Here is a 10,329-nt window from a genome sequence, read left to right as displayed (position 1 = left end):
TTATTTTAAAGTATTTTTTAACTATTAAGATTTTTTTTGAAGTTTTTTAGGCAAATGATTTTTTTATTTTTAAGTGCTTGAGATACAAGATGCCGGGCCTCCCATTCGAACTGCAATTTTTTTTTTTGAGAAACACTGCAAATGTGTGTGTGTGGCAGCACTCGGGCAGCCTAGGCTCGGCCCATCAAAATAAGCATCGCCTCCTACGGCCCATTCAGCGCCGCCAGTCTCTCGTTTTCCCCATCCCTTGAGACGGCGCCTCCTTTGCCGGAGCACTCAGTACAGTAGACCACGGTCACGGACAGCGGCGACCTCCTTCACAGCGTCGCTTTGCCGCCGGCCGTAGAACCCTGCACAGCCGCCGTTTGGTTTCGGTTCGTCTCTCTACCTTCCGTTTTATTCGTCGGTCATGGTTTAGCCGTCGGCTTAACCATAGCGCATCTGCCCCCATGCTTCTGATTCTCCAACGCTTCAGAAACAGAATTGAATCGGGCTCTGTTGATGGGCAGCTTGCGCGCTCCGCCTCACCTCGCTGGCGGTACTAGCCTTGGTCGCGGTTACCGGCCCTGTCTTGCCTCATCCGGGATCCCCAAATCCAAAGGTGCGAGCTTTTGACTTGCGTGTGTTGTTGTTGTAGCCTTTGGTTTCTAAGCTTGTTGGATAAGATTCTCGGAATTGTAATTTGCCTACTTGGTGGTTTCAGTGCTGAGTGTTAGCTGCGCGATGAAGTCCTATAAGCTGTCTGATCTCAGTGATGCCGAGGTTAGCGGCCTCAAGGCCCGCCCTCGCATTGACTTCACCTCCATTTTCAGCACGGTAAGATAATAGTGATAGTATTCATGGTCATGGAGTTGAAATTGTTCCCTAGCCTGACATCCATGGGATTTGGATTTGTGGGATTAGGTGAATCCGATTGTTGAAGATGTGCGCGTCAGAGGTGATGCTGCGGTTAAGGAGTAAGTGTTGTGTACTATTTGATCGTTCTGTTCATGGCCTATTGCAGAGTTTTTCTTACTTTGCTGTCCATGGTCTGTGCAGTTATACAGAAAAGTTTGACAAGGTCACTCTCGATAATGCCGTTGTGCGTGTTAGCGATCTCCCAGATGCAGAGGTACTCATCTTGTGATGTGCATTTAAGTTTGGCAGTTTGTCTTGTTGATTTAACCGAAGTCACAAGCAGATAAATTTCAGGTTTTTTCTCTCCATGCACTATATTGATACATGGCTTGTTTGGTTACTTATTTCTTCAGTTGCAGCTCGCCATTCTAGGCTTTATCTACTTGCATTCAGATGCTTTCAATCCTTAGAAATCAGATGCTTTCAAATAATTATCAAAATAGTTATCAATATTTACATAGTTTTTTTAACACAGTATAGAAGCAAGTGCTCATACATACGCGCATACTCTCACCCTATGAGCACCTTCGAGAGACTGAGCCGGCATATCATCTTGAGATTTACGAAGTCACCGTAGGCGCCTCGTCATTGACGGAAACGTCTCCTCCCACTGAAAGCGCATTGCCAGCAATCCTGAAATAAATTCAGAAATAATGCGAACACCAAGACTTGAACCCTGGTGGGCTGGGGATACCATTATTCCTCTAATCATCCAACCACAGGTTGGTTCGCCCATTCATGTTCTATTGCCAACAATAATGTTTTTCCTGTGGAGGCAAAACTAAGTGACATGGACACATGAAGGAGGTGCAAATAAGATGAACGACCAACCCATTTATGTGTAACATACGGTGCTACTATATCCTGCTTGAATCTCGTTCAATCCATAAACACATGCAATCCCATCTCCAACTGAGACCACTCGACCGATCTCATCCACTTGAAAATTCGTGTAAAAGTTGGTCATTCTACTTTCTAATAGAGTCGTGAGTTCCGCAGCTCTGGGTGAGAATTCCATACTTTAACAAATTAGATGGATGATATTTTGAAGGGAGAAATCCTCACTTATTAGTGTCTTTTGTAGCCATGTTATAAGTCCCCTTAGTTTTTCACCTAGCTCGATGAATGTATGTATTCATAGGGAATTTGTATTATAAGTCTTGAGGAAGAGACGAATATGCAAATCGAAACTTCACAGGGTCAAATTATAGGGGACAAACATCCAAGTCGCAACATTGAATGTCCAAATCAGCTTTTTTTTGTTAAGAAACACAGCACATGTCTACACAAAAAGGAAACGACTAAATATAATAAAAATTGCTGGTAGTATTTTAATATGCCACGATGCTTCTTTGTTTCTCAATTATTATCATAAAAAATAAATAAAAGGACATCAAACTAAAATAGTATTTATAATAGACTCAAGGGATCATCGCTATCTTTTAGCAATTCATGCTCTTGGTTTCCCTCTCCTTTTCCCCTTCTTTGCTTCCCGGGCCTTCCGCTCCTCCTCTTTCCTCAAATGCTCCTCTTCAGTCTTCCGAAATTCAAGAAACTGGAATACGCACTTCAGAAAGTGGCAAAGTCGGCATACCTATTTCCCAGTATCGACGTTAAACTGCTGTAGATATAAAGGTTGTACAGACATTGCTCATTCGGAATAAGGAATATTAATGAAATATTGAGTACTAATTGTAATTCTACTACCACAAATTATATATATTATTTTTATAAAATTTGTTAAACTCTATATATCATAGGTGCAATGTCACAGGCAAGGTTTTGAGATCATTTTTGTAGTTAGAAACTTACGCTTCAAATCTTTACGAGGTTAGTAAGCAAAAGTTAGCTGTCGCAGTGTCCTCATTTCTCTTGGGCCAATCAAAATGCTTCAATACTGCACCCTGATCCACCTTCCAATAATGCAACTAAATGAAAAAAAAGATGTTAAATAATAAAAGCTTCATATTCTATAAAATCTGCCCATTCTCGCATGGTTCAGGTAACTACAACATGCACACATGAACACGGCCGCGAAATTAGCAAGTTGCAACCTACAATCATGTACTCTTCTCACTTACTCCACTCATACATATACTCCATAGAGACTGGCAAGTACCAGCTACAACATCAATGGAAGGGAACCATGCAAGTGAAAGAATATAGGATGATATAGCTGTTATCACCGAATTAAACATGAATCGCTACCATAGAGATTGGCAAGTACCAGCTACAACATCAACGGAAGGGAACCATGCAAGTGAAAGAATATAGGATGATATAGCTGTTATCACCGAATTAAACATGAATCACTAAATATATGATGCTATAGCTGCAACATTGGTTCTACTGGATTCCATTCAGGTGTATGCTCCCTGAATCGGTGGAACTTGCACGGCATCCTGCCCATCCACAGAAGAGAAGGGGGTAAAAATATAGATGCATGCTTGTACTCAATTCAAAGAGGGGGCAAAAATACTTCTGATCCATGGCCCGTCCGGAAAGGAGAGAGTATCATTACCATTTGGGAGTCGGGGATTAGGTGGCGACTCATGCGCCCGTGGAGGCTGCAGGTCTCCGGCGCATCTCCGACGGCCGAGGCTCATGTGCTGTGGCGGCGGCAGGTGTCTCACGCGTCTCCGGCGAGGGCGTGCGCGACCGGATGCCAGCTGGAGCAGCATAGGCAGGCCGTGAAGGCAGCGGCTGTAAGAATAGCTGGGCACCACGGAAGCAACAGAGGTGCGGCGGCGGTGTGGCGGGCTCATAGTCATCGTCATGTGCGACAGACTTTCCGCCTTCTTGGCCGGCGGCTTCTCCATGGTGGTGCAGCAGCGTCATCTTGCAGCAGGAAGTACTCGTCGTCGTCAATGGACTCCTCATTGCAACAATAAAACTCATTCTTTCTGCAATTTGTACAAATGAAGTTCAGAGGAAAAATCGCAAACAAGCCATCACCTGTGTTTGGCATACCATAAAACAAGTGCAGAGTAACCTCATCCAAAACATATGTGTTCTTTCTTCAGTGCGACCACATGAACCAGCGCAATTTATTTGAGTTGTCGCCACATCTTGCGAGGAGCTCCCCACAGGCCGCAGGCCCCATGGATGAGAACGCTATGCTTGCTGCACACAACCGCAAGATGGTCTCCACCGAGCAACAAATCATGTAGTCACTGAAGCAGGCAAACAAGTCAAAGTAGATAAAACCATAGAGTAACCACGATATGCGTTTCCAATTCCAAATAACCGTATTCGTAGATTAAAAACAGCAATTCTGGATTGAATCCAATAGACGGAGACTGAATCAGGCCCGACCTCTGTTTTTTCTTGCGTCTGCACAGGACGCCCGAGTACCTACATTTAGGTGATCAGAACTGTATACAACGTTGGTAATCAGTTGACTAATATATTAATTACGTACAGGCTGCAGCTTCCTGGGTGTGGATCGGTCGTGCGGAGGTGGCCAATGGCCATAACGCGAGGATCGTGACGGACCCGCGGCCAAAAATACGGGCTATCCGGTTCAATTAGTACCTTTGCGTTGTCTAGGGCTAGGCCATGGCGTGAAGCTCCATAGGCACCTGTACTGGCATGAATGTGAATGGCGAGAAGATGAAACTTACTGGATTCTCTAGCTCATGGATCAGATTGGCGGCCACGGGCGCGATGATAGAAGGGTTAGAGGAGGAGCCGGCGGCGGCGGCGGCCTGCTTGTGTCCATCAGAGGAGGAGCAGGGGGCGGCGGTGGCCTGCTTGTGTCCATCAGAGGAGGAGCGGCGGGCGCCGGCGGCCCATGACACTGAAACGGACTCCACGCTGCTTGCGGCAGCAATACGCGATGGCGATGGCGCAACGTTACGGTGCAGTGCCGCGAGGTCGGCGTGCAGGCAGGATATGGTGTTGGTGGGCGGCGTCGAGGTTAAGGTTGATGGGAGCCGATTTCGTATAGTTTCCTTAGTTTCCGATGAGAACCGCGTGATTATAGGAGATGGACGCGGGACTGCTATTTCTCTGTTGGTGGATGGATCGTGGAGGTGAAGCACGGTCAGTCATGCAAATTTGCTAAGTCCACACCGCAAAGACATTGGATCAATGATGGCTGTTAGATTTAGATTTGTGGGACTAATCATGTGGTGCTGATCGGTTCGCACGGTGTTGTGGGCCAATTTGCTGGGTGCATGTAAGAAAATTCTTGTTTGATTGTTTAATAGTAGTAGAGATATTTTGTGTCCAGATTCAGATGGTCCTCAAATAGTTTCTTTTTCATCTGCTAGATGATTTTGGCTGTCTTACCTTCATCAAATTTGTAGCTTGATCCAGCTGTTAAGGAAGCCTTTGATGTGGCGTATGACAATATTTATGCCTTCCATGTTTCACAAAAGTCGCCAGAAAAGACAGTTGAGAATATGAAAGTAAGAGAATGCTTTGATGCCCCCATTTACGTTATGGCCTTTCTATATGCTTATGCTTATTTATTTGTGCACTTCCGAATGTATGAAGGGTGTGAGATGTAAAAGGATAACAAGATGCATTGGTTCTGTCGGGCTGTATGTTCCAGGGGGCACTGCAGTCTTGCCTTCAACTGCATTGATGCTTGCTGTGGTATGCTCATGTTTATTCAAATTCTCTAAACTAAGTTACCTGCAGTTATTCGTTCTTTTGAATTTCTCATGTGGATTCTCTTTTTTAACAGCCTGCACAGATTGCTGGATGCAAAACTGTAGTTCTTGCCACACCCCCTAGTCGTGATGGTAGCACATGTAAGGTATGCTTTGTGGGACATGGAAATGCTGCTGTTTTTGTAAGGTGAAATTGAGGAAATCTGAACATTATTCCTATTTCGTGCAGGAGGTTCTTTACTGTGCCAAAAAAGCTGGTGTTACACACATACTAAAAGCTGGGGGAGCTCAGGTAGAAGGATATTTTGAGATATTGCTTGCTTCTATGTAGTTCAATGTTATCAATGTCCTTTCTTTTTTTAAATGTTCTTTACTTTCAGGCAATCTCCGCTATGGCATGGGGAACTGCATCATGCCCAAAGGTGCTCAAGATCTATACCACTATGATTTACTTGTTCAAAATCAGTAGGGGCATTTTCTGTCTTTATCACGTAACTTGTACAATGTTGTATTGACATGCACTTGTTAAAGGACTGTAAAATTGAGTTAAGCACTTATGTGGAGTCAGGTCATGCTCTTAGCAGCTCATAACCTGTTCCAAATGTCTATGAAAATATAGGCGTGTGCACTCGTTAGATGCAACGATTGTTTCTCATTTGCCATCTTTTGTTACTCGCTTGACAGGTTGAGAAAATATTTGGTCCCGGCAACCAGTATGTCACAGCTGCTAAAATGATTCTTCAGGTCTATTCTGTTCTTTCTGTGTAAATCATGACCAGTATCTGCTCGGCATGTTCTCTGTGTGCATTCCTTTCTGTGGTTCTTATTCTTATTTGACTGCAGAACAGCGAAGCTATGGTCTCTATAGACATGCCTGCTGGCCCTTCAGAAGTTCTGGTAATTGCTGACAAGTATGCCAACCCAGTTCATGTTGCCGCCGATCTGCTATCTCAGGTATGTTCTCGTCCTGTTAGTCTGCTCTGTAATGCCAAGAGTATATGTTGAATTGACTATTGTCCACTATTTTTGATATCAAACTTGAGGATAACAGATAAAGATAGGATAATATTGATGTTCACCAAGCATTTCCATGTATGTTAGATCACAGTTGTTTGGTCTATCTTGTAGGCAGAACATGGCCCAGATAGTCAGGTTGTTCTAGTTATTGCGGGAGATGGTGTTGATTTAGGTGCCATTGAAGCAGAAGTTAGCAAGCAGTGTGATGCTCTTCCTAGAGGAGACTTTGCTTCCAAAGCACTTGGCCACAGTTTCACTGTGTTTGCCAGAGATATGGTTGAGGTAATTATTCGTTCATGTCATTCCTTACTATACCGCCTGCGCCTGGTTCAACAATGCCGCTTGCTTGCGATGCAAAAAATATATTGTTTTGTCGCCTTTGTCCTTAGATGCTTCTAAAAGGAGTACACTATCAGTATGCATAGTAGAAATTTGAAGTCGTGAATTAAGAACCATCTGGTTACTTCCTGTTTGGCCCCCTTTTCAGGCATTATCTTTCTCAAATATGTATGCTCCTGAGCATTTGATCATCAATGTAAAGGACGCTGAGCAATGGGAGGAGCTCATTGAGAATGCAGGTAGGCATGGCTACCATACCTTAGTTGCAGCCAAACACATCTTGATTCGTATCCCACTCTCCTTGCATGCTTCGACCTGCTCAATGTTTGTTCTTCCAACTACAGGGTCAGTTTTCCTGGGACAATGGACCCCCGAGAGCGTCGGTGACTATGCCAGTGGGACGAACCACGTCCTCCCAACCTACGGTTACGCGAGGATGTACAGCGGTGTGTCGCTGAACTCTTTCCTCAAGTACATCACTGTTCAATCCCTGACTGAAGAAGGGCTGAGGAGGCTGGGCCCCTACGTCGCAAAGATGGCAGAAGTCGAAGGGCTAGAAGCGCACAAGCGAGCTGTTACACTCAGATTGCAAGAGATCGAAGCCACTGTAACCGTGTAAACTGTTAACTTGGTCGGTTGTACCTGCCCATTTGATGCTTGGGGGCTGATATTTTTCTTCATTTTTATCGGATGGGACTTGCCAGAGTTTAAGGTGAAGAATACGAAGCTGTTTCATGGAGTAATGCTACTTATGTCGATCTGTTAAATGAATAAACTTGTGAGCATAGTTTGTTGAGACAAGTCCATTTTTTAGAATAACAGTGAGGCCCTCCCCAGTTCCATTACTGATGAAACCAAAGTCATACGACAGCTCTCTTAGAGGAGCAGTTCAACATAAAAGCAGGGAAAGCTCACTTAGAGGAGCAGTTTCTGATTCAAAATTAAAAGCAAAACTATCGATAGGTGGCAGGGCAGGCCAAACAGAGAAGAAGCAGCTCATAGCTAGCCATACAGATGGACTCCAGGTCAGCCCTTCTGGTCATCAATGGTGGCACGCACACAGCCTGAGGTGAACGAAGACGGCGAGTGTAGACACCGGACTAGCCACCGCGGCCTTGCCTCCCGAGTCCCTTCCCTTCATCGGCGATCGGAAACAGGCTTCATCATCAGAGATCCTGGGAGTAGAAATCCCAGGGTTGCCTTGCTGTAGCATCATCAGCCACCTAGGATCAACAGGGTCTCTGGATGAATTTTGTTAGGGCTTCTGTGAAGTCCGCCGGCCTCACTCTGCTTTGTTCCGGAGATATGGTTGCCCAGAAACTGACAGTTCTTTAGGATCAATCTTAACAACTGATCAACAGAGATCCATCTGGTGTTGTAAAAAATCTTAGAGTTCCTATAATTTCCACAGACACCAAACCACGAAAGAATTGATAGTATTCAATGCAGTATTTTTGTCATTCGAGACCCAGAATCTAGCTATAGATTCAAAATCAGTCCCAACAGGCAACAGGGGCTTTGAAATGGTCTCTAACAAAAGACCAAATGTTTCTAGCAACTACACAATCAAAAAAATTAATGGAATGCAGATTCATTCCTGTGCAGAAAACACAGTCCAGAGGTTTAATTATGCGCCTCTTCCTAAGGTTATCTCTAGTCATCAACTTGTTGTGGGAAAGCAGCGAAAAGAAAACATGAATCTTAGGAGGAACTTTTAGTTTCCACACAGCGGGTACAAAAACTGGTTGCATCCCTCTAAAGTTGATAACTTAGTACAGTGAGCTAGTTGAATACTGTCCCTTACTCTCTAATTGCCAAACTAGAGAATCGGGATCTTTAGAGAAGACAATGCTACCAACAATCTCTACTAGTTGGTACCATTGTTCCTTAAGTTTGCCGTCCAAGATCCTCTTGAAGGAAAGCTTCCCTTAGTTGTTGACCATCCCAAATCTCACTAATGCATTTTGTTTGTTCATTACAAATGGTATAAACAGGCCAAAATCGCACAGCTAGAGGGAGGTCCCAAACCGGGTGTCCTCCCAGAATATAGTATAATTCCCATTACAACATCTACAATGCGGACCCTCAAACGTGTAGTATCTGCCCGGACCCCGAAAGCCATGCAACACTGACCCCCAGCCATCCGCGGAGCGGTCTGGACTGCGATTTTCTCGCGAACCGGAACCAAACATGGAGGGGCTACGCGGGAGTCCGGACACAAGACACGTCGGACTCTGACACCCCTGCCCACCCATAAGGAAAGCGGAGCCCACTCTTTTTGTAGCTGCCCACCCTGTTTCCGCGACAGAATCCTCACTCTCTTCTTCCGACCCACCGCTCTACACCCAATTCCCGCCCATATCTCCCACTCTCTTCTTCCCTCCTACCGCCGATGCATGGAACTGGAGGCTAGCCTGCCGAAGATGGAGGTGGCGGAGGTGTTGGAGGATCCGAGCATCACTCTTGCCCAGAAGATCAACTCCGCGACACGGAAAAATCATCGTCAAAGCGAAGGCCAGAAACAAGGAAACGCTCAAGAAGCAGAAGGCCAGCGGAGGGCGTGCTGGTGGCAGACGTGGCGATGGGCATGCTGGTCGCGGACGAGGTGGAAGTCGTGGCCTGGGCCACGACGCCCTGATAGTGTCGCCCACCGTACAGTCGCCGCCATGGCCGGTGCATTACAAGGCTCTGTACTTCTAAGGTGCCAAGCAACTCGGTAGGCAGTCCACGACATCCTCCACCGGGCATGTGCCTTACATTGTTGATGTAAACGAGGCGCCGCTGCTCTTCTCGGAGTGTTCTTCGCCGCAGCTTGTCCTGGCGCGGACAGCGGGCGAGGAGCAGATGGTGCCCGCACACTGTTCGTTGCTATGCCTAAAGCGGGGGAGCCGGTGTACGAAAACGCGGACAGGGAGATGTTCGACATCATCCACGACGGAGGCGGAGGATCAGGTGGCTATGGGGACGAGCAGGTGGAAGACTCGGATCCCACCCTGCCCGGTAACTACACCCACACGTAGCAGGGGTACACCCAGACTGGCACGCATCAGGACTACACCTAGACCAGCACGGGCACACATCAACAGGATTGGGCCGACGGACAACAAGAGGAGGACGGCGAGGACGATGATCCGAATGATTTTGCCAGTGATCCGAAGAAGGGTAGAGGAGAAAGCTTCAACATGCGGGATGACGAGCTATTGTTGGCCACTAGCCTCAATCTGATTCATGGCACGGATCAAAAGGGCACAATATTTTAGGCCAACATTCACATATGGTTCCATGGACACAAGCATTTCACCCCTACCCCGACCTGGTCATACGCACCCGTGAATCAAAGTCCCTCAACCATAGATGGTACACCATCCAAAAGGCCGTCTCAAAGTATAGCGGCCACTTGAAGCATCTCATTGCACGGTGGCCTAGTGGTGCGCAAATCACCGAGCAAGTAAGTTCA

The 10,329-nt window shown here is 46.1% G+C and overlaps 1 protein-coding gene across 3 annotated transcripts; it reads left to right on the top strand.

Moving 5' to 3' along the window:
- Positions 1-214: 214 nt before the first annotated feature.
- LOC119364186 (histidinol dehydrogenase, chloroplastic) lies at positions 215-7,673 on the top strand. Of its 3 annotated transcripts, none has more exons than XM_037629610.1 (15): positions 215-374; positions 476-601; positions 704-816; positions 904-956; positions 1,039-1,111; positions 5,208-5,309; positions 5,398-5,499; positions 5,591-5,662; positions 5,746-5,808; positions 5,897-5,938; positions 6,201-6,260; positions 6,360-6,470; positions 6,645-6,815; positions 7,021-7,111; positions 7,217-7,673. In XM_037629610.1, exons 2-15 carry the CDS (start codon positions 502-504, stop codon positions 7,489-7,491), a joined length of 1,428 nt encoding a protein of 475 aa, XP_037485507.1. In that variant the 5' UTR covers positions 215-374; positions 476-501; the 3' UTR covers positions 7,492-7,673. The 3 variants fall into 3 exon arrangements, with proteins under 3 accessions (XP_037485507.1, XP_037485509.1, XP_037485508.1); XM_037629612.1 differs by having other exon boundaries at positions 216-374; positions 510-601; XM_037629611.1 differs by having other exon boundaries at positions 217-374; positions 482-601.
- Positions 7,674-10,329: the final 2,656 nt, after the last annotated feature.

This window comes from Triticum dicoccoides, chromosome 2B (assembly GCF_002162155.2).
Source record: "Triticum dicoccoides isolate Atlit2015 ecotype Zavitan chromosome 2B, WEW_v2.0, whole genome shotgun sequence".
NCBI lineage: Eukaryota > Viridiplantae > Streptophyta > Magnoliopsida > Poales > Poaceae > Triticum > Triticum dicoccoides.
Note: the sequence above shows the minus strand (reverse complement) of the source record. Positions and strands in the feature narration are given on the sequence as shown.